The 25,648-nt window shown below is 35.7% G+C and overlaps 2 protein-coding genes across 2 annotated transcripts in view; one reads left to right on the top strand and one right to left on the bottom strand.

The window, feature by feature from the left end:
• The first annotated feature begins 1,448 nt into the window (after nt 1–1,448).
• The window catches only part of LOC135194948 (serine protease filzig-like), a 150,462-nt gene continuing 126,262 nt past the window's right edge, over nt 1,449–25,648 (top strand). Inside the window, exons 1-2 of the mRNA XM_064221175.1 lie at nt 1,449–1,569; nt 21,973–22,025. The gene's annotated coding sequence lies outside the window, so the exon portion shown is untranslated. The remainder of the gene's footprint in view (nt 1,570–21,972; nt 22,026–25,648) is intronic.
• LOC135194949 (queuine tRNA-ribosyltransferase accessory subunit 2-like) lies at nt 14,900–24,048 on the bottom strand. The gene is made up of 10 exons (XM_064221176.1): nt 23,947–24,048; nt 21,508–21,686; nt 20,971–21,093; nt 20,472–20,590; nt 19,745–19,901; nt 18,398–18,595; nt 17,111–17,271; nt 15,857–16,030; nt 15,566–15,691; nt 14,900–15,096 (listed from the first exon to the last, which is right to left on the bottom strand). Exons 2-10 carry the CDS (start codon nt 21,649–21,651, stop codon nt 14,985–14,987), a joined length of 1,314 nt encoding a protein of 437 aa, XP_064077246.1. The 5' UTR covers nt 21,652–21,686; nt 23,947–24,048; the 3' UTR covers nt 14,900–14,984.

Raw genomic sequence — 25,648 nt, 5'->3', positions numbered from 1 at the left:
GTGTGTGTGTGTGTGTGTGTGTGTGTGTGTGTATGTATATTAATTGTTAGCTGGTTGCCTTTCTGATGTGAAAAAGAAAAATGTAGATAGAGGAGAAAAAATAGATAAAGCTCATTCGATATAATTCCATCTTGACTGAACTGAAACGAATGGGGTAGTACTTTCTCAAGGTGTTGTTCAGTAAAGTAAGGATCAGATCGTGTGTGTGTGTGAGAGAGAGAGAGAGAAATTTATGAATTAAATTTTAAGGCTAAATTATAATTTTGTGATGCTCGATTCCGTTTGCTTATTGCAGTAATCCCAAGCCGAGTTAAATGTCCGGTCTTTTCTGACAGTTCAAAGGGAGTAGTAAGTCAATTTTTAAACAGATTTCGGCCTTAATTAAAACGGATCGTAATATGTGTAGGCTATATTATGTCCTATCAAGTTACCAGTTTCAGTAGCACATCTGCAATTATCAGGCAACATTGTAATTCAGCTTAACATAGGGACTGTTCGAAAATCCTACACAAAAAGCTAACTGTGCTGATATCAACATTGGTAGCAAGCGGTACTCTGGACGCTGCCCCAGAGGTTACAGTCTTTTTGGGATTCTAATGGTCCATACCCCAGGTCAGAGGAGGGCTTCTTGGCGGATTGCGGGTCATTTGGGTAAGAAGATGCATCCCAAATGAGCACATTCTTCTTCTTAAGGTCAACAGGAATTCGTATGTCAGGTAAGACCCTTTCCTACAGTCAGCTACATCGCAGTATGTGGTACTACAACTTGGGGATCTTTACCACGGGGTATCGACCTTTGCAGCGTGTGTAGTACACAATCCCGTTGGGCATGACCGTAAAAACACAAACAAAAGACTAGATATCATAAAGATAATGACCTCCAAGGAATATTAGTCCTAGATAACGACCCCCAAAAATCCTTGGTGGGTCACTGTCTAGGTCTAGGAAACATCTTAACTTAACATTGCTGCTTTAGGAAGTGTCAGTGAGATGCCGGACTATATGAAAATAGTGTAATAATATTCTCCTCGCTGTGTGGGGTGTGAAAGGCATTAATTGGTCTGGTGTAACGTTTGTAGTTCCGAACGTTATATTGTAAAGCTTCAAAGAAACAGAACAACGCTAAAATGCTAAAAATCTTGCAGTTTTGGGCGTCTGTATGGATGTGGTGTCAGTGTTTTATTCGCTGTAATATATCCTTTAACGGGAAACGGTTTCTGCTGTAGTTGAATATCTACAAACATTTGTAAATGTTTTTTTCTTTCGTCATTTAGGTCTCATTTAAAACCAATATTGAATGGTAAGTGTTATGCGTTGTCACCATTTTCCATTACCTATGTCGCTTTCTTTATCATTGAATGGCAAGGATAATGGAGAACTATTATAGATTACGTGGTAGAGGACGTAGGGCTGGCTTAGAGGTCGAAATGTCATTTTTGTGACTGTTAAGTTAGTATTTCGCGTAATTTTAGTTTAACTTTCATATATGGTCCCGGTTGGACATTTGTGAAAGGAAGTGCTGGTGAAATGTCGGGATTACTACACGCGGGGTTCTAGATTAGTATACAGGTGAGTGGATATTTTTGAATTTTTGTGTTTATCTAAGTAGGTAGGCTCGTAACCACTGAATTCCTTGTTTGATGCCAGGAACATGAGCTTGGGCCTAATTTTTATTACGTTTAACAACGTCGTAAACCTCTCCAGGCATAGGTAGTAATTGTGTGTTGTCTTGTAATTTATTGTATGGCAGTTCAAGGTTATTTTGTTCTGTTCCTAAAGATTGTACATCGGGTTTTAGGTAGAGGCTGTTGGGCCACTTGACCTCCTACTAGAGATTAATGCTGGAGTTATTTTCTTGCCAGAAAACTTTTAGCATTATGATATTTGGCCGAATGTTTAAATACATTTAAACAGTACATGATAAGTTTTGCAAGACTCCAGTTAGTCATTTTTGCATGAAAAAATATTTTGGGTTTCATGCAAAAATGGCCAGGAAATGATACTAGAGCACTACCTAAAAGAACCCAAAAGTAGGTATCAAGTCGACGTAACTTACGGGTGTTTATTGGTTACAGTTTCTCCGTTATTAGCAATGGAGGGGGCCGTGGGTCTCCTATTGTCTGACCTTACCGATAAGTCATAATTTGATTAATTTTTTTTCTCTGTAATTATTAAGCATTTGCGCAGGTTAGTAGGGTAAAATACCGAATGGCCGGCCTCTACCATAGCTCGACCACCTTTCCGAAAATCGGAAATTATGGCCTTACTTTGTGACTTGGGTGAAAAAATCTTACTTCGAGAGGAAAGTAGAGGTCTTGAGGTATAGGCTGGCCATTTGGTATTTTACTGTACTGAGAAGAATTTTTTGTATTTTATTTTGATGTGCTTTACCCAAGAAAAATATAAATTATAATGTGTGAGGTGGCTGGAGTCTTCTAAAAAATAACCCATTACGGTAGCCAAATCGCATGATTTTGTGTAATATACCTTTATATATCCAGAAATGATTGGGCACCAGAATTGGGAACCATGTTCTTTGGATGGGGGGAAACAAAACAAAGTAAATAATGCCAATTATATAGATCTAATGTACTCAAAGCACAAGGAATCTAATGGGAAAGTGCACATGATGTGCTTAAAGAGTGTAATAGTAGCTGATTAAAGGATATATTCCAATTTTCTAACTTAACCTGACCTAACCCTATCATCTAATGGCATCTTACCTAACCAGTTTTCTTCCTTCCAACTTACATTAAGCAAATTGTTTCCCACGGGGTTTGCTGTTTGTTTGTTTGTATGGTGTTTTTACGTTGCATGGACCTGAGGTTTGCTGGATGGATGTATCCTTAAAAAAGCTCATGTGGTTCATAGGGTATTGCTTATATGTATCTATCAAGTTTTGCATGATGGATTTCTGTTTGTAAAATGTTTTAGTGGTTTACAGGTTATTTTTCATATCCCTTAAGTTTTGCAGGGTGGATTTCTTTAATTAAAAGGTTCATGTGGTTCACAGCCCCTTTCTCATATCCCTTAAGTTTTGCAGGGTGGATTTCTGTCCTCAAAAAGTTCAATTGACTGAAGGGTATTTCTCATATCCCTCAAGTTTTGCAGGATGGATATCTGTTCTTGGAAAGTTGAAATGGTTTCACTGGGTACATATTTCTCATATCCCTTACTAAGTAATTGTCTACAGATGGAGGCCATAACTGAAACATAAAAGCTACAAGGGAAATATTGTCATATTGTACTTGTAATCTTTATTCTTGATATTTCAATACATCAACATAAGCAAGCCAGCTCATGAAACACTGCAAGTGACAAGTGCAAGGAGTTATTTGTTAACATTGACATTTGAGACATCATTGTCTTATGTAATTCATAAGATATTGCTGTGGTTGGAGCAAAAACGGGCTCTAAATACCTAACGCATGCAAATGTTTGCATGTGAGGCTATTTGGAAGCTCTGGGATAGAGACAAATACTGATTTGTCATTGTTGACTTTTAATTGTTCCTTTCATCAATATGTCTAAGTCTCTTCGCTTTTTGCGAAAGACTTTTTTTTGTTTCTCCTTACGACTGTCATTCGTAAGTATTTCTGGTTCCTCCCATCTCCTTGTGATATCTTAGTAGAAGTGGTTTTCTTCTTAACTAAAGGAGAGGATTCAAACAGATAAGTTGAACAGATATAACAACTTTATTCTGTAACTCCATACTAAGAGATGCAGATTGGTCGGGAGAACCGATATGTTTGAATGCTGGCACGGAACTGCCATTCTAAAGCATCACGTCGATAGCGGAACATTAGCTATCTCAGCGATTCATATAAACAGTGGCGGACTGGGTCTAAAAATTGTGGTTGCCAGGTGACAAAAGAGGGGGCCCACTCCAACCCTCAGCCATAATACTATAATAGAGTTCACATAACAAATTCATACAATATTTGAAAATGCACATTGGAAACACAGAAGACAAATTATTGGAACGTTTATTTTTTACTAAGTGTAAATCACCTAGACATAATGTAAAGTAATACCAAATATAGATACATAATTGGTACTGTAGTTGAATTTCTAACCAAAAGTTTAATGACATGTAAAGTAGTGTTATTTTGAAATGTTTGCAAACTAAAAATGTAATCCAATAAACCTGTAAAGAAAATCAAGAGGATACATATAGCCTGCATTCTTTATACGTTTTCTACTTAAGTTTTCTTTCAAATAATTTAGACATATATAGCATTTATCATTGATCATACATATGTCAAATTTTATCACCTGTTCTTGCCTGTTCCTTCAACTTTGTTGTAGCTGTATCTACCAAACTCCATGCAGTAAACATACGTAATCCATTGGTATGCAGGTATTTTGATAAAGGGGCTGTAGTTTCATATAAATATCAATAAGTAAATGCAGTCAATATGGTTTCAAACTTTTCAAGACTTTGAAGAAAAACGTTGCTTTATACTTTGTTTTGAATCATGGTTAAGCATACCAATAAATCCACACAAGTAATCACAGAAGCATCATCAAAGCATCTAAATACAGTTGTTGCTGCATTTGATTTCCCTGACCATCTAGTCTCACCTATTAGCTTTAATCGTTTAATTTTTTCTTGTCCCAGATGTTTTCCTACCACTTCTATCCATACAGCCATTCGCTGGTATGATGCTTTCACAAATGTAGCTAAATTCTGAAGCAAATTGAAAAAGGAAATTGCAGGCACACAACATTTTGTAGTCTCTGTTATCACTAGATTCTAAACATGGGCATACCACCATACATGAACATGTTGATCTGCCACAACAGCAATTCTACTTTGTAAAAAGTTGTACTGCCCATGGTAGCTTGTAGAGCCATCTGTGCTATCAGATACGCATTTTTCTGGGTCAATTTTATGACGTTGTAACGTTTTGATTAATAGATCGAAAAGTCCCTGTCCTGTCCATCATTACTTTGGTGCAACTGAAAATAGTCGCTCATAGATATTACCTTTAAGCACATATCGAATTATAATACTAAACCGATCAATGGATGAAATATCTTGCGTTGAATCAACCTGTATAGAATAGTATTTTGTTGATTAATTTCTTGCCCATTTTTTTCTTGAATCATATTTTTCATAATGTTGATTAAATAGTTTATAGTTGTTTTACTCAGGTATGTAACAAGTCCACTACGACCTTTACTGTGAACCTTTCTTTGTTGTTCCTTTAATCGTTTCATTTCTTTCTGCTCAGACTTGCTTTGCACCGAGAAAACATGAGCTGCCATAGTACTGTCATATTTGCCATTAACTGCACTATAGCTAAAAAATTACCATGATTCAAAACATCGTTATTTAAAGTGTAGGCGATTCATTTCTGTGACCTCAAGATGGAAGTGCTTGTTTGCTGAACATCTTTATGATATCGATAATTCTCATAACAATACTTCTCTGGTGCAATACTTCTTCTCTCCTTTTATTCAGCGAAATAAGAAATATGTGCTTATGGCCCTGGAGGCTTATAGCTACGTCATGTTTCAATATCAACATTGCACTTATTATTTGCCATAGACCGTAGTACAGTAAGTGATCGGCTTATCACAAATTATAATTTTAAATTTTCATTTCCTTGACATTTTTCCATCATCTTCGCAAGATCTATCAAATGCTGATAGACCAAAAGGACAGGTTACCAAAAAAAATCAGCGCCAACCTCACTTCTTAAGGAAGTCAGTCCAAGGTAACTTAAATCACTTCATTGCACTAGTCAATACATTACTGTACTGCTACAGAACTGACTGTGTCCGTGGACGACGGCTGAGGCGTGTTGAGCCACTGCAGTCCTACTACTGCACAGTTGCTGCAAGGAATAGTCATTTTCAATGCCCACAATGCACTTTAGATAAGGGATCGTCCCCGTGTGTCAATGCGTGTATTAATATGCGTAATATATACTTAGTTAACTTATATAAAGTAAAAGATATCAACAGATGGCAACCTAAATGACCCTAACTAAGAAAATCGTGATATTTTAATCTTGACCAAGGTATATAGAATGGTCTCTCCCTTATTCTATATACCTTGATCTTGACAACAGTGACTGATCGTGTTGCCGTTAACCTGTACAGGTGCGTGTACGATACTTGTGAGTTGTTTCTCTCTCTCTCATACATACACACACACACACACACATATATATATATATATATATATATATATATATATATATATATATATATATATATCACACACACACACACCGTATGTGTAGGTGAGAGAGAGAAAGAGAGGAGAGATCTGATTGATTAAAAGGAATTTTTACCCAGCTCTTTGAAAGAGAAAGCTGCATATAAAGTATACACACATATACACACACACACACACACACATATATATATATATATATATATATATATATATATATATTATATATGTATAATTCACAATATATGTTTTTGTCCCCTAAAAAATAGCCATTTATTTTCTTATATTCGAGTTTGAAGATATTTCCTATTGACATATAGAAACATATATTTCACAAAATGATTTCACTTACCATGCTGCATATACTAGTGACAAATAAATCTTTACTTTCCTTCACTGTCATGCAAATCGCATCTGTTGTGTGGGATGGACAATAACCAGTTAATAATTCTAAGCGCCAAGGGGCGATCTTGGAGCCCAACTAGTCATAAGTCGCTTATATTATATATATGTATATATACTTATATCTATATAGATATTAGAATATATTATATATATATATATTATATATATATATATATTATTATATAATATATATTATAATATATTATATATAATATATATACTAATATATATATCGATAATATTCATAATATAATATATATATATAACCTTACCATTTAGAAAGGAATTTGTTCAGTATTGAAATTTTCCATGGTCTTAGGTGTAAAAGGCCCATGTGTAAGGGGCCCACTTGCCATCGGGCAAGCTGGCACCTGGCCAGTCCGCCACTGCATATAAAAACATACGTAGTCCGCCGGCTCGGAAGTTACAAGTTTCCGGCGTAGGTTAACAGGTCAAACCGCTTCCCATGGAAGTTGTTGTGCAAAGTTATCATTAATATAAAATGCTGACAATGTACAGAGCTAAATCAGGCTACTGCAGACAGCGCATAGCGTAATCTAGATCTGCCTTGGTCACGTAGGACCCTCCTAATGCCATGGGTTTTTATTTACAGATACTGTAATATGAAATAATGTATTTATACATTAGGCCTCGGACTGCTACCTATTCAAGCCTTGAATAACAAAAGTTACTTTGTAAACATTGTTTCTTAGGAGCGTGCTCGTAACATATGTCTAGGGTATAAACATAATAAGTGATTAAATGCATAAAAAGGTTCTGTTACATACCCTTTTTGACATATTCATAAACAAAGATAAATGCATGGAAAATCTAGATCCATGTTTGGTAATAATAATGATTAGGTACCCAAAAATAATAAAAAGGTAAAAAATAAAAATCAAAAGATAACATGTATACATGATTAATATGATAATAGGTAACCTGATTAAGAATAGTGGTTACTACAGAGATTATAGCATGATCATGGTATATTGTTAAAGAGTACTTGTCCACTCTTTGTAATAGATAAATATAATTGTACAATGGTATAATAGTATAACTGTGTAATTGTGCACAAATGCAATATATAGGGCTGGTATATTTTATTAGGTGACCCGAAAAATACCTTTAGGAGTATATTTGTTACCTGTATATATTGGGCTATAATATTTTATTAGGTGCCCGGGAGATACTTTAACTGTTCAAATGCAAAGGCGTGAGTTCTTTCTTGTCCTACATTTTTGCCAGCATACGGACCGCTTTTCACACACAACACAATTCCAGACAATTTCCCTAGGCACAAAATGAGTGGAGTGGCCAGTTTCAGGCTGGCCCTAACTCAAACGACTTGAGTTTAACGGGTACGTCATCTAGACGGGACAATACGTTTCCTTGGAGATCCTTCTGTTTACGCCTCAGCCTACGCCAAGCAAAGATGTTGACGGCGATAACCAATATGGCCGTCACGCTGAACACGGCCAGGCAGAATGTAGTAACGAAAGATTTTTGCTCCACCTGCATAAGTCGGTGATGCGTGGTCTTCTCAGCCAGTTCGCTTTCAAAACGATGAGCAAAACCCCCCGCGCGTTGTATGGGAGAGGTAGTGATGGGATGATGTAGACGCCCAAGTATAGTTCGCAAAATACGCCTTCTCAGTATTATCGTGTTGACCCCTCTGACTGTGTAGTTTGTAGATGTCCCCGTACAACCATCAGCTGCTACAAAGATAGGGGAATGGGCGGTGGTCCCATCCGGACATACTACGTTGAATCCGGCTTTATCGTAACGGATCCAGGAAACCATTATTCATCCTGTAATGAATTTATTACTGTAAAAGGGATAAAGTTTGTCCCCAGACAACCTTCGCTTGTATGAGAGAGAGAGCCGTTTAGCACTATGCCTAACTCACATGAATCCGTTGATATAGGATAGAATTCAAAAGAGTCGGCTGTACAAATTTTATTATTCATGGCTTCTGAACAGTGAGTGAGTTTATCTAAGTCTTTAATGACTGTAAATGATTTCCTATCAGAAGAAATCAGTACATGCCCCGTCAAATTGGATATTACTGGACTTGAGTTATTCGTCATGAAAGTAGGAAACGGTGCTATTTTGTATGATTGCCAAGCATCGGAAGAATCAAAAGGTATTGTGATCATAATTCTATAATTTTCAACGCTGACTGATATTAGGCTATAATATAACTCTACTTTATGGGCGTCTAATAAAGGAATATAACCTAGTTTCTCCGTCCGTTTTCCAAAGTTAACGTCAGATCTTTAATAGGCATGAGTGAGGAGATAACACACCCTTGTCGCTAACGTAATAGCTTCTACATAATCTTTTGATTTCTCAATAAAATGTGATATTTTCACACGGATATGAATCTATTTTCGAACTATAGTAAGCTAATGTAGCCAGCAAATGTTGAACTTCCATGACCTGATCGATATTATTTGAATGTTCGTTTACGATACTCATTATTTGATTGATTGAAGATAACTGGCTGCGAAGTTCGGACAAAGCTAATTCGGTTTTGTGTTGCAAAAACTCAATTCTTTTATTTTGATTATTTATCTTAAGGCGATTTGAAATTCCTAAGCCTAGATTCGCAACAGATCCTAAGATGTTTAGTCCAGCCAGAATAAGCGGGTTGCGGCGTTCGAGAGTATTGTGCCGCACAGACCACATCAGCAGGTCACGAGCAAGTTCCTCTGCCTCGGCGGTTTTATTTTGTATGTCATAAGACACATTTCCGCGGACGCTTAGGGTTTGAGCTAGCGAAATCTCTGAGTTAGCATGAAAATTACGTTTCGTGCATTTCCTTAAGCGAAAGAGCAAACCTCATCAGGTCATTCTTTCAGTTAAGGACGTCATCTTCAGGCAAAAATATTGCGTGCATTATCCCTTCTATGACTATATTACTTGACACGATGTATACATCGTCTGTTCTCTCTATAATCGAGCCATGATTAAATTCTATTTCGTCGTCTTAGCGCTCTTTCCATACAACAAAAGATGTCTGAATACACAATATCACTCCTAACAATAACAGATTCATTTTTGAAACCTGCAATGAGTAAAACATATGTAATAACTCGCGTAAAAGAATAGGTGTACATACAAATATGATTAATAGATATATATATATAAATTATTATACAAGTTTCATAAATACAACCATTTTTTTTTTTTTTTCCTCACTCCATCTACCTTTCTTAGATTCTGATATGTGCCAATGGAACTATTCTCACATCAGTGGGTTTGGATACATTTTGAACCCTAAATCTATTGGCCGTTAAATTTTCTAAAATGTTAAACGGGCCTTCAAACTTAGGTGTCAGTTTATAATTTAAACCTTTACGTACGTACACTTGTATGTATACCTGATCGCCCAAGGCATATGTTTTCTAGTTGGCTTAGCTATTTTATCATGATTTTTTTCATTATTATTTGTGCTTCTTCTAGATTCTTACGAAGTTATATTATATCGACTTATGCTTTCATCCATAACATCCTTTAGAGGATTTGATAAATTAGTGTAGGCAGTTAGGATGTGGAAAGGTGTTCTAGCCAGGGATACCGTACAGTGCCTCGTGCGGTGTCATTTTAATAGACACATGATACGAGTGATTAAGTGTGCTTAGTACCGCAGGTATGGCAATGTCCCCAGTTGGGGTCTGCCCCGCCTAAGGTGACCCTTAAAATGTTTAAAACCTTACGATTTGCCCTTTCCACTAGCCCATTAGACTCTGGGTGATAGATCATGGTATGATTGTTTTCTTTATACAAAGGAATTCGCACAAGGAGTTAAGGAAATGATTATTGAACTCCCCGCCCGAGTCTGATATAATGGTGTGTGGAATTCCATGTTTACAAATGTAGCACTCGTAAAACTTCCTAGCGCACTCGACCGCCGCGGTTTTTGTTTTTTTTAAGCGCTATAAGTTCTGTATATCGAGTCAAAGCATCTATGATTACTAGGAGGTGCTTATTTCCTCTGTCTGACTCGTAAATCCTGTTAATAAATCTAAATGTACTCTTTCAAAGGGTTGATTTGGTCACGGGGTAAGCCCCTAGGGCTGACCAGGTGTCCTTCTGTGCGCCCTTTGTATTCTTGACAAGTGCGACAATTTGCTATGTGCTTTTTTATATCTGTAAGCATCGTATGCCAATAAAATAAGGATTTGTTTGGCTTTCTGTGAAATTAGGAATAACCCGGGGAAAACCCGGGTTTACATGCAGTGGATTTTCATGCAGCCATTTTAGACAGAGTTATGAGTGAGATAGGTACCACCACCTGGTTGTTATTCGACTGTGTGTGTTGCGGGTTTTCCTCGTCACGGATCTACACAGGATATTATCCTTGATGATATAATTCTGCTGCTTATACTTAATGTATTCCTTTTCCTTCGGATTTCTCCGTTTAAAACGCAATGATGATTTTTTCTATTTGCGGATCTTTTTCTTTGTTCTGTCTGTAATAGTTCAGCACTCCAGCCCAGATCTTCCTGTTCAGATATAGTTTTAACAATGGGCGTGGAGGTTGAGATATCTATTAATTCAGCTAATGGCTCGGTACAAGATGAAGAGGGGTTGCGTGATAATGCGTCAGCTATGATATTTGCTTTCCCAGGTAAATACCCGATCCTCGCGCCAAAGTCCTGGATGATCATGTGCCACCGAGTTCGCTTAGGGCTGTGACTAAAGCCTTTAAAGAAGTCGGTTAGGGCTTATGATCAGTGAGAACCTTGACGGGATAACCGTATATTATGAATTTAAAATGCACGAGTGAATTAACAATAGCGAGCCCTTCCTTGTCTATTACTGCATATTTACTTTCGGAAGGTCTCAGTTTACGTGAATAAAAAGCTATAGGGAAAAACTGTTTATCATATTGTTGAAGGCAATTACCCCACCTACTCCTAGGTCTGAGGCGTCTGTTGCTATGAAAAATTCCTTACCGAAGTCAGGAAATTTCAAGATAGGAGAACTACACAGTTCATCTTTCAATTTATCGAACGCCTGTTGATGAATTTCAGACCATATGAAATCTACGCCCTTTTTTTTTTTTATAAGATCGGTTAGGGGAGCGGCTATGATTGAGTAGTTGCGTATTAAGCGGCGATAATAGCCACTACATCCTAAAAAATTGCTGTATTCCCTTGACGTTAGTAGGTATGGAAGAATTACGGATAGCCGACACCTTATCATGGACGACTTTAAGACCTTCACTAGAAACCGTGAAACCTAAATAGACTAATTCTGTTCTAAAAAAATTCACACTTACTTATCTTTACCCTTAAATTATGCTGCCTTAGGTCTTTGTAGCACTAACTCTAATTTACGTAAATGTTCTTCTAATGTGTTGGAAAAGATTACTAGTCGTCCATGTAGGCATGTAGGATATCTCCTAACAAGTCTCCAAACACAATGTTTATCATACGAGTAAACAAAGTTTATGGGAGCACAACGTAAACCAAAAGGCATACGCAAAAATTCATAATGTCCCCTGGCTGTGCTGCAAGGCATGTATGGGATACTCTCTTGTTCCAACGGAATCTGATGAAATCCCTTTAGTAGGTCTAAGCTGGTGAAATATTTGTTCTGACCTAGTAGAGATAGGATATCATCAGTACATGGTAACTGGGAATCTATCAGGGATGTTCTTCATTTAAACGACGAAAATCGACGCATATCCGCCAAGTTCGATCTTTTTCGGTACTACTATTAACGGAAAATTATAAGGGACTGTTTGATTTCCTAATGACTCCTTCCTTTAGCATTTTACCTACTTCCTCTGTTATCTCATTCTGAAATTTCATAGGAAGTCGGTACGAAGGTACATAGATTACTTTCTGTTTGTCCTTGAGCCTTATTTGATGCTCGATGACATCCGTTTTTCCTAAGGTTCCATCCGTAGTGGAAAAAACATCATGATATTTAGTTAAAAGATTCAAAAATTTCTGCTGAATTTTCTTTTCTTCTTCTTGAATGTCCATATTGATTTTGTTCTTTATAGATTGCAAAAGGGATTCATCCGCAACTGATTGAGCGTGATTTATCTCAGCTACGGTAAGAATGCGATGTTTATAAACTTCTGCATCCAGATATGTTGATTTTTGTGGATTACTAAAGTGGTATTCAAATGATTACAGACTTCGATGTGACATTGTTGTTGTGAGCCGACTGTATAAATGGCTTGTGTGACGGATAATCCGTGTGTTTTCAGAGTTTCGGAAAGGTTCTCTTTACACGCACTAATATGTTCGAAGTTACGTTAGGCTCGAGAGTTTGCGTGCAAGCTGATATTACTGGGCGAGCAAGAGTTCTGTTGGGTTGCATGTATTATTTTTCTTGGTTCATGAGACAGGTGATTGGTTCTTTAATGTAAGTGACAACTCTGTCTGTCTCTTTATTATCTAAAACTGATTTTAGGGTATTAGAAGACTTATAGAATTTCCCTTTGATATACACGCCGTGTTTTGCAGGTGCTAAGATAATATTTTGAGTGCCCATAGACGGGTATCCGATAATTTTACTGCGGGATACATATTAATGTTTTGTACAACGATAAAAGTATCAGCAAACGTGCGCTTACCGACCTTGTACTGTACATGAGTTACTCCCTACCACATTTAATTCATTATTCCCTATGCCTGAGAGCCTTATTCCGGACTTCTCTATAGGGAAATTTGAAAAGAGTAAATGATGATTCCTTAAAATCCATGATATTACGTGGACTATCAGAATCAAAGAACAAAGTGAATGACTTATGGTCCAAATTTACTGCATGTAAAGTTGGTCGCAACTCGTTTTGACTAATAATTGCATGAATTTGTTGCAAATCTACGGGAACCTGCACAGATTTTTTGGATTCGGCCGTGTGTTTCATAGGAAAATCAATTGCCTCACAATGATCTGATAAATGATTAAACTGATTATTTGATACAAAAGATGTTGATATTGATGACCAACATCGCTTCTCTCCCCCCTTGGAGTGAACTACGTGGTATTTGTTTTGTTTATCACACCTTGAAAATTCGCTTGCCCTTACAGTTCTGGCTAGACGGCCAGGAACAGAGGTACCTGAAGCACGATTTGTTTGTTTCTGCTGTTGTGTAGCATTTACGTTCGCTTGTTTCTTTTTATAGTACTGAGGACCCTTCTTTTTATTTGCACTGGCAACTGGTTGCGTGTTCAATATTTAATAGGGAACAAATACCATAATTGAAACTTCTTCATTCAGCACTATTTCGCTCTGTCTTGCAAGAAATTTGTCATAAATTAATTCAGAAGTTATTTCCATTTGACATTTATTATTGCCTAATGATTTATCTTGCTACTTCATTTGTAGATATTTAAAACATACTCACAGCATTGATTTACTGTTCTCAGATTTGGTATACTAATATATACTGTGAGCTGCAAGGTTAAGTGGAACAATTAATCCCCACTAGGTACCAGTCAATGGCCAGCAGCCAACAACTCGGTCTTATTTTTTTTTTTTTTTTTTTTTTTTTTTTAGTCAGGTTGGTTGAGTGTAGAGCATGGTTACTTGTGATTCTCTGATATTATGCCACTTTCTGATCTGGTCTTCCTCTTTTCACTTTTCACAGGTAAACTAAGTTCTGTTTCCCCTAGTGTGGGTTAATAAACCATACTTAGGGCTCTGTTACCCTGGACTTCATACACTAGGAAAATGTGACTTGTGGTTTGGGCATGTGCAATGAGGGCTCAGTCTTTCAGGGTCTAGCAAGTTGTTGTGACTTGAGAGCCACTTGCATGGAATAAGTTTATTTATGATTAATGGGCCAGTTTGAGACAGACTTTTCTGGAAAAAATGGGACAGTATTTTTCTTTTCTGGTTTTGACATTCCTTTCTCAAGCAGTTAGAAGGAACTATTTCTCCCGCAATTAGGTATTGGAGCTTGTTTGTATTTGCCTTTATGTTGGAGCTTTTAGTATCTTTCCCTCTACCACCATTGTTCATTGTGTTGCCTTCTAGTCCTGAGGGGATAGTATAGTGTGCTGTTGTGTTTTGGTAGGAATAGAATTTTTTAGTTTGCCTCTATTGTAGTGGTATTGTAAATGGGCAGTACATTAATTACATTTATTTTTGTTGTAAAGCAGTTTCGTGAAAAATGGTCTCATTGATTTTGCTTAATGATTGGGTTTTCCTTTTGCAAATTTGTCCTTATAAATTTGTTTCTGTTACTTTCCAAGTTTACTATTTTTACTCTTCCTTATTAACTAAATGAGCAAAAGAGATCTCTGGCAAACTTAACATAAGGTTAGAGAAAAACCTTTGAAAACAGCACTATAAATTTAATTATTCTAGATTAGATAAAACTCTTGAAAACCTTAAAATAAACATATACTGTAGTAAATGCTATAGACTTTCAATGGAGGCTTTTACTATTGTTTTTAACTCCTCAAGCTTGTCTTCCTTGATGGCTGATCTTATGCTTGCAAAGAATGCGGTCCAGTGGTGAAGGTTATGTCTGCAATTAATAAAAGATTTATTACCTACACGGAAACCAATCTATGGGTGCACATTCACTAACGAAGACATTAATTATACAGATATGAAAATAATGAAGATAGATATTTTTTAAGTTGAAAAGAATCAAGAGTGGTTTATAAACTATAAATATTAAGTACCATAACTTACCAATTGTGATCTGATTCAAAGCTCACAGTTAAATGTAGTGTGTTAATTAAAGATTTTGTACTACATGTAAGCAACCTAATTATGCAAATCTAATGAACTATTCTGATGATCGTAAGTAAGAACATTATACAGTACATTTCTTCAGTTTTATAATACTATTACGAAATCTCTGCCGTACAAATTAATGGAAACTTTAATCCACCAGTTTCATTTGCAGAAAACCAATGTAAGTGTACTGAAATGTAAGTGTTACTGACATCATCAGTGTAAAAATTGTAAAAATGAAAATGTCTACTTACATCATTAATAAAACAGGTGCAAGCATCTCATTAACTTTGACCAAGTGGTGGATGTAAGATCTGGTAAAGTTCTTGCATGTGTAACACGTGCATCCCTCCAACAAAGGTTCCATCAATTCAAAGTTTCTGAAAGGGAACATACAAGATTTTCAGCAGTCAAATAAGTATGTATTGTTATTATATTCAAATACACCTGTCTCTGCTTTTTGCGACTGAAAGACATGCATTTTATATATGCTGGAAAAAATTACATAATTGACATGAATTGAAACTACCAACAAAAATGGATACCTTTCATCCTTCAAGCAAATTTCGAATGGGCTGGTCACATTTTCCTCTTCAAGGCCATTTTCTTTGTCATCTTTGGTCTTTTTATCCTCCACCTTAGCAGAATTTTTCTCCGATTTCAGCTTTTTATCCTGATGTTCTAAGGGCTTTTGGTTAGCAGTCTTTTTGGAGGATGTACTGTATTATAAAAATAAATATAAATTAATTATGAGAAGAGGCAATGGTCATCTGGTCTATACCAAAAGACATGATCCTTGTCTAGGATTGGCGTAGCCCGTTGTATATACTGTACTGCATTACAGTCACGACAGTGAACAGTAACTATACAAAATATTTGACCACTAGAGATTAATCTTCATATAGTGTTATTTAAGAGCTATGTTCACATAAGTTTTCCATCTAAGTAAGGAGAAAATGAAAAGTTCGGTAACTTTTTTGGTACGTACTTTAGTCTTTCAAAACCCAAAAGTAAGTCACCATGAATGGGGTTACACAATATGCTGCTAGGATAAAGGTAAACTAAAGTACCTGGTCTTACACATTTACCGCTGCTGCTTGGTTCCTCTATATCAGTGATTCCCAACTGGTTTCACGCCATGGACCGCCAACCCCGATAAGCAGTATGCCGTGGACCATTTCATTTTTGATCAAGATAAAGAAGTATATACAACAAGTGTCTGGGTTTGAAATACATTTATTTAAAATAATTCTGAGAAATTACACAAAAGAATAGCCAGCTAACATTTTAATATTTCTTAAAAACATAATTCCCTGGAAGAGGAACAGCTGTGTAACCTTTTGCTCTAAAATTTATTTCTAACAAATAATTCCCTGGAAAAGGAACAATTCTGTGCAAACCTTTTTGCGCTATTTTTTCTAACCACACATTCAACAAATTCTGCAGTAAATACAGTAAATCCTTTCCTTTCAAATTATATTACTTCATTTTTACCTGCAAAACCAACCACAAACATTTAATGTCTTAAAAACAGACTTTCCTAGAAATGGAATTCGTAGTTTTGTAACCTTTTGTTTCTTTCTAACAAACAGATTTCCAAAGGACGCAAGAGTATACAAATAATAAACACTTTCCTTACAAATTAAATCGGTAGGGTATTCTTACCAAATACAGTGGAAATCCTATGGACCACCCAAAAAGTCACCATGGACCACCAGTTGGGAACCACTGCTCTATATGTATGAAACTGACAGTTAAATACTGCAGACATGCAAACATTTTATATGATAGGCTATTACCTGTTTGGTGAATTTGGAAATATGAGAGCACCTCTTCTTTCTGTTACTAGGAATGGGAAAGAGGAATCAAATAAGTCCATGCCAACTTCAATTAAACCCAAAACTGTAAGTGGATTCCAGGCTCCAAAAGACTGGCGTGGATACTCGGGTGGTAAGGGATCCTGTTAAATACAAAGATGATATCTTTAGTGCTAATTAGCAATTTTGATTCGAAGGTTACCAGTCCAATACACTATAATGCCCTGCATTCATATTATACTAAAAATAAGCAATACCAAGAAACAAATAATATTCATATACTGAAAATAAGCTTACTATACAACAAGAAACATAATAAATTTCAGGTTCATATGTGAAACATATGTAACATTGTGAGTAATTTCATTGCCATAGTTGTACATTTGAAATAAGTTTAAATATAAGGACAACCTGGTGCTTTTTCTCTAGTCTGATTTGCCTTTGGAGACCTCTTAGGTTTATGTATACGTAGTCTGTTGACTCCGTCCAGGAGGGTTTTCAGCCGAGTATTCGAAGAAAGAAAGAAAAAGTGAAATACTGTATCCTATTTACAAAGCATATTACATCTTGAGCAAAGATAACTGGATTTGTAGAATACATACCCATGTATTCAGCTGAAGCATTCAAAAGTAACCAGAAAGAAGTAACATAACTACCTAGATAGCAATAAACACTGATATTATTAACCAAACATGCCAGTAACTATCAAAAGAGAAGAATGGCATTTAATCTAGACATAAAACAGGAACTCATTGTGTTGTGATGAGAGAATGATGCATGCTGTTCTCATACAGGTTCATTTTATTTATTGTAAGATTTACGAAGAGTCACATTCTGAGAGTTGTCAGGCTTGCCTAAAGGATTTGTTCTTTCAAAAGAACTGAAAATTCAACCAGGAAGAAGCTGAAGAAACTGAAGAAGCTGAAGAAGCTGGACAGTTAGGGAGAAAGACACCAAAGGAAAAGGATGAAATGTAACAGGCAAAAAGCAGTGTAACTGGAAGCCAATGGGTTGTTGCACCTCCTAAAAAAATACAGTAATTCTCCTAAATCATAATTAAAAGACCTTTTCAAATATACAGACTAAAAAAAACATAATAATTAAGTATTCTTCGTTTGCTTACAACATTTTTCTATACATAAATTAATTCTTGTGGTCATATACCCATCACACTGTCATTCACGACGGTAAACAAATGGGCTCGAATACAAAAGGACAGTAACATGAAATAAGCACAAACCTTCAAAAGTTTTTTTTAAGAAAACTTACTAGAGAAGATTTTGCTAAGGATGATGCCACTTGAGGTTCAATATTTTCTGCTGTGAGTCCATTTGTGTGAATTCCTAGCAGTGAAAATCCCTGTATACCATCAGATAATCTTTCTGTAACTTCCTTTGACCACCGTCTTCGATCTGATTCGCTGTGTCCACCAAGTAAAGGAGCAAACAGAGCTGCTTTCTGCAATTCCTGTAAACATAAAAATAAAAATAATAAGTTTTCTTGGACAAATGTGAATGAAGACTTGTCACAGCTAAGAAAATGGAACAGAACATAAACAACTCTAAACACCTATTACTGACATGAGTTGGCTAGACCACAAAGGGAGATAATGTTTTCCCTGCATACATTAATTGACAAAAATTAAATTATCCCTCCACTGCAGTACAAAACCACTTCCTTAATATGAAATAAAAGGCATCAAACTAAGTGCCAGTTAAGAGCTCAGCTTAAATTAACCAAAAATTCACAGGTATTTTCTACAGAGTAGTAATGTACACTAACTGGTCAGATATTGTAAAGAATTTGTAAAGAAAAAAGAAAAATTTATATTTGAAACCGCTGCATTACCCAAATATTTCCTGGAAAAATTTTGCTGTTGCAAACACAATACGACTTTTGCTGTTGAAAACATAATACGTAACTTATAAGAAGGTTCAGGATAATATAGCTAGATTTATGGAAAAGTGGGAAATACTAATATTCCATAAGAAATGCTAGTAAATAGTATTGTTATTATAATTACAATAATAATATGGAGCTTGTCTTATGGCAAAGTAGCATTCTACATTTACATTACAAATGTGGGGACCTTACTAAGATTTTTGTATATATGAACAGATAGTTTGATGGGTTATTTCTCAATTATATTTAGTATCTAATGGTTTTCACATTTTAATTGTCAACCAGTAATTTCTTGAGAAGCATGATGCAACTCTGGAACGTAAAAAAAGCGATCACAGCCTATTTGAACAATTTGCATTAAGAAACGCTGCTGCAGAAAGTCCACACATAAACTGCTTGTGTTACTTGTTACATCAAAAGCTTCTTAATAACAAATATTTTTGGTTTGGTCAATAATGAGGTGTTGAAATAATGGCACCTGAAAAATAAACAGCCATTTAAAATAACTTCCTATTGCCATTTATGCAAGAATAACTCCATGCTAAATTAATTCTTGATACCATACTACAAGCGTTGCTCATTCCAATACTTTGTATCTTTTGAAAAAAAAGTTACAAACCCTTTTAAACAGAATATTTGCATTTGTGTATGAAATTAAAATGAACAACTAGCTTTACCAAAAACTAAAGAATATCCTGTAATGCATATCATTACCGATGAATTTTTATGTCCTTCGATGCACTGGTCCAGAAGAGCAGATGAGAGTGCAAAGCTCTTGGCAATCCTCTTTTTGGATGAATCTCTGTCTGTGTCGGCATCATTAAGGGACTCGTACCAATCAGGCTGCATGGCTTCCATCAGCATCAGATATCTGTACGAAAGAAAAAAATGACTGCAATTTACAAAATATATCTACATACCAACAATACATATGGTGGGAAGAATTAGTGCCTATAATTTCCATTAATAGTGCTTAATCAGACATTTTAAGACCCTGCTGATATATGTCATGAATATGTCAAATTGAAAAGATCTAGGAATAAAAGAAATGTGTAGTGTATGTACTACATTTTCAGGTGAATGTAAAATCATATTTATAGTACAGTATATGTATACATTTTCAGATGAATGTAAAATCACATTCGTATGGCAGACCATTATATACAAAATGTTCATAGTCTCATTTTTCAAGTTTAGAGGACATACCTTTCACATGATTAGTCATCAAATCTTGTTTCACATGCTAAATGAATAATGTTTAACTAAATGATTTTACACATATGGACTGGGCAACAAACCTCTATGTACACTATATTTTTGAAGTAAACACTTTCTTTGTCTTTCCTAAACAACCTGTTGTTTGAAAAGGCATCTCAAATCAGAGCTAAATTGCATCTGTAATCAAATACTCAATGAGGGCTTCCTTGACATGTTGCCTTACCTTTCAGCTGATAAAATCTGTCTGCCACTATATGTCCACAATGAAATTCCTTTCTTGTCATTGTAACCACTTGGTGTTGCTTTGGATGGGTCCTGAACTGATACACATACACTATGACTCTGTGTTGTTAAGTGAAGAAAATTATACATATTAGAGCTTAGATCCAAAATTACTATGTACGTACGTACTTATAAAAACGTGAACTGGTTTGAACAAAGCTATTATAAAACATTCATGCTCATTAACTTTTGAAATCCCATGGTTGTAGCAACTTGAAGGTTAATACACAATTCAGTAGAATGTAAATGAAAGATGTGGAAATAGTAATGTTTTCATTTGGAACAAGAATAAATGCTATTATTAATTACAGTTCTGTACTTTACAAAAAGATTGTTTCAAGAAAAGGATAGGAAACAACTTTTAAATACCATTAGTCTTACACAGTAGTATCCATCTCTACACAAACAAGTTACTGGTAGTAATACAGTACTACTTTTACCTTTAATGCAGCGAAGTGTGCAACACCTTTCTTGAATGATGTCAGGGTTTTAACATGATCACAAAAATGTTGAGCAGGGACACAAATTGGTAGTTCTTTCTGGATGACAAGATGAAGATTATCCTGGGAAATTTTTAAGAATGGCAAACAAGTCAAAACTTTATAAATTTAAGAAATGTGAAATGAATTTGAATAATTAAGGTAACTATACATTCGAAAGAATTCTTTGGTTAAAGCTTTTACATCTGTTGGCAATGCCTAACTAACTTGAAGTTTTGTGAAACTTTAGCAAGACAAATTACAATTCTACAGTCCACAAATTCTCTGCAGTGAATACATGCTAACTAATTTTCATTCACGATGTCAAATTAATTTTTAAGTGTTATAAAGTAAAATGCATTACAGCATATAAAATTACTTTTAAAAAAGTCTATGAAATTTTAGCTAGAATAATTCTTTGGAATAGTAAATCATGACCAAAGTAATTTACTTCCAAGAGTGTGTATTTAAGTTGACAAAAAAGTCATCCTTACAAACCTGAGTCAGATGTGGTGCACTGCCTCCCAGAGTAGTCACCAAAAACAAAGGGGTTTCATGTATTATGTTGGGTTGACTCCGTAAACTTGAAATTGTCCCAATTCTCCCACCAGCCTTCCCTATGTGTTCAACTGTAAACTTCATTTCGTCAGCTGATTATTACTTTTGCACTGTTAGTTCTGAGGATAAAACAACAATAAAGAAGGATGTGAAAAGAAAGAAGTGCGACAAAAAATCCAGTTTCTAAGCTGTGTACTGAAGAAGCACTTTGGATAAGTGAATCACAACTTTAAGAATAAATTACACAAGCCTTCAAGTCTGGAAATGTGCATGGATAGTCTTGTTAAATTGCTTATACAGTAGTAATTTTCACAAGGAGTTCAGTGTTTCAAGGCTGGGATTATATTGTTTGAGTTGGAATAACTTTCCAGTTGAGTACTAATGCTGCTGTTGATTATTTTTCAGGATTGACGAGTGTGTTGACTGGGCTCTCATTTAGCAACACATTATGAACTTGGGTAAGTACCATACTGTCAATCGAGAGGCTGGATTTATAATACATTTGTAATATGTTATTTCTTTATTTTTTTTATTATGCCTTTGATTTTAGTCTCTTACCATAGGACAACTTCACCTGAATGTAACTGATACTAAATTTGATTGGTTCTGTATATATTTTTATTTCAAATGAATATTAAATATGATTGGTTTGTCTTTATATTTATCTAACGGCCATTATAAAAATCAACCCTTAGTCTCCTTTCCAAGGTACTAATAATCTTCCTCTTTTAAAAGTATATGTTCTCATTATAACAGAGTAGGAGGAAAAAGAAAGCTTCCTCATGTCCTAAGGCACAACCTTACCAAATATGAAAAGTTCCTTACATGAAACCAAAAGTTAACATGATTATTGTATTGAATATCTTTTGTACCTCAACCTGAATGTAGTTAATATAATGATAATAATGCTATACATACTACTATATGTAATGCATTTTAGAAGTGTAGGTACTTAGGTTAGAAATTATTGAACAACAGAAATTTCTCCTGGCTTCCAAGTTTAGGACAATGAAGGAAAACATGAAGATTTATGGCAATAAATATCCCTCCTTCCCAGGGATGCTATTTATGGTCAGGGTAAGGTGCCTTGGTTCCGAGGAACATTTTTGACAATCATTTGGAGCAGGTACGATGTGTGGCATCTTAGGTTAAGATACATTGGCCTTAGGTTAGTTTAAGCTAGGCTATATTTATGAAGGCTACATTTATGAAAGTTTTGATTACCTCCTTAAACAGCCACTTAAATGTTGTTCAGGTCTATATGATTAGGAATTTAATGGGGGCTTCCTTTTCATGTATACCTGAACAGGTTTACATGATTTGGAATTGAAGGGGGCTTCATGTTTCATAATAGACCATTTTATGTGAATTTTACATGTGCCTATAGACCATTTTATGTGAATTTTATATGTGCCTATAGACCTTTTGAACCACCTAAACCTAAGGTACCATGTTCTGTTTAACCTGACCCAGGATGCCATATTGGCCTTGAACTGCCGTTGCCCAGTTTTACCCAAGTGTAATTTTGGATTAATAAAAATTTTAGGCTTAATACCCGAGTTGGTCAGATAGATGTACGTATTGGCTCACCTAACGACGCTAAATAAAATTTCAACGAAAGTTTCCTGGCTTAGGTAAATAAAAGTGTAAACTGGTAGGTTTCATAGAAACTGCCATAAAGAAGACAAGTTTATGATAGGTAGGCGTGAGAAATCCAACCGCGAAAGCAGGCCAAACCTAACCTTCCTAGAATGCCATGTCCTGACTTATTTAGACCGTATCTTCCTAACCTGGCGTAGGGCTTTGTGCCCTGATCTCGTGGGGGGGGTGCTTTGTGTCACCAGCCCCCTAACCCCCTGCTGGACCCACCGAAGTAACATTAAATAGGTACTAGTATCAGAAACATGGATAGGATTAAATTCCCTTAGGCTATGCCTCCCTAGAGCGTCATGCCCTAACCTAACCAGAACTTTCCTAGCCTGGCTTTGGACATCTTACCCTGACCTGGCTGGGATTGGGGGGGCGCTTCCCCCTTCCCCTGATTCCCCCCAAGCATCACTTGACATCGAGCACATGGACTGGCCTAGGCTACTACCCCTTGAAGATAGAAGGTTCGAAACAGCAGCACCTACCCCACCCCCAAACCCCACGGTTCAGCGTACTACCCTATTAGCATGTCATGATGCCAGAGAACATTAAATTAATCAATAAGGTAATCAATCAATTAATAGATTTAGCCTAGCCAACCGGTAGGTTGCCCAGACTTGACCTGTCGTGGATAACAAGTAGCACAGCTTATTATGAGGTTAGTCTATACTCAGTCACATTAATGTTACTCAAAATTAAATTTACTTCAAGTAAGATGATGAAAAGACTCACCGTTGCTTAGTTTGGGGGAACAACAAACAATTTGTTTATCTATTTCGAAAGACTTGACAATTCACGAGACGACAACATTACCTGAGGTAATGTTGGTCGAACACGTTTGTTTATTATAACTTTCACAACGGGCGTTCGGGAAGTTTTGTTAAGTTTCTCCTAAAAGAATTGCTTTTTTTATGTATTTTTGTACACGAGGTCTCTGGTTTAGGAACTTTATTCTTTATCATATTACTTGTAGGTATTAATTTCCCGTAAAAGAGTTAAGTCTACAGGAAAATAAGCTCAATGCGACGCCATGTCTAGGATCAGCTCCTTAGGGGAGAACTTTAAGAAAGTTAAAAGACGGTACATTTCACATGTTATGTTGTTAAATTTATAATATATCTAGTTGAATTTATGATATTATCTCAGTTACATTTAGTTGTACATGCCATTTGCTAAATTGTTCCGTATAAATGTATGAATATATGTATTAATAAGCGTATTTCGACTCGGACCTCTTATGTAAAATTACCGAAAATTTGAACTGCTTGTAAGTTTACTGATCATTTCTCGCCATGCTGTCATATATATGTATTACTGATGTTTGAGATGCGAATCAGCGATGACTATAATTGCCTTTTGCTGGCTGTGTTGCACAATACTGGAAAGAGAATTTGCACAATTTGCATGGAGGAATTCAAAGTAACCTGAGACTAGATCTTTGTATAGTAACCTGAGATGAGGTTACTTCATAGGAACCAATTCTCAGTAATTTGATAGTCGGGATCTTTGCACTATATTTTTTAATTCAGACAGATTTCATCTGTATTTTCATGTCCCTTATTACTTTGATATTCTTATTTAAAGATGAAGAGCTTCCTTCAGTTTAAAGAGATTGTGAGACATGATTATTTATGTCTTGGAAAGAAAAGATGGTTTTGAATCCACAAGCTTCCGAACGTCTGGCGAGTGTGCTATGTACGTCATGCCACCCTTCGCTATTTATTCAGTAAGTCAGACCTTAGGACCCCCTAATGAAATTATTTGTCGAGTTAAGTGCCAGATATAAAAAGACATGATTTTAACTTGTTACAATTTTGCTTCAAATTAAAATTTTGGTTCAATATGAAACCAGAATGGACACTACTTTAGTGTTTTCTATAAATTTGCCTTTTATCATTTGAATTTCTGCTGTCACGAGCAGAGCAATAAAGGTTATATATATATATATATATATATATATATATATATATATATATATATATATATATATATATATATATATATATATATGTAAGCCAGTAGTTAGTCCTTCAACGGGGTTTAATTTGTAGAAATAGGTTAGTTATTTGTATTTGTGTTGTAGGATTTCCCTCAATATAACAGTCATTCATGTATACTGTTGTGTATAGCCTGGAATACGTTCCTACTCTGTTCAGAAATTGGTGATGTACTGACAATTCTCTTGAGTTGACAATTATGTGGTATGTTGCTCTGCCTAGTTTTATCCGTGTGATCTTCTACAGATAAACACATATGTAGCATACACATGTCCAGGTATGTGTAATTCTATTTCCAGTATTATCCTGGAAAACATCCATTGTTGTAGTTTTTACACTTTCACTATTTTCATCATTCAGATCTTTTCCAAAAATCTGACTAAAACCTTTAATCGTCGAGTTATATTTGTTGCGAAAATTGCCTACGGCGTTTGAAA

This window comes from Macrobrachium nipponense, chromosome 15 (genome assembly GCF_015104395.2).
Source record: "Macrobrachium nipponense isolate FS-2020 chromosome 15, ASM1510439v2, whole genome shotgun sequence".
Taxonomy (NCBI): Eukaryota; Metazoa; Arthropoda; class Malacostraca; order Decapoda; family Palaemonidae; genus Macrobrachium; species Macrobrachium nipponense.
The sequence above is the reverse complement of the archived record's forward strand: the minus strand, read 5'-3'. Positions and strand labels throughout refer to the sequence as shown.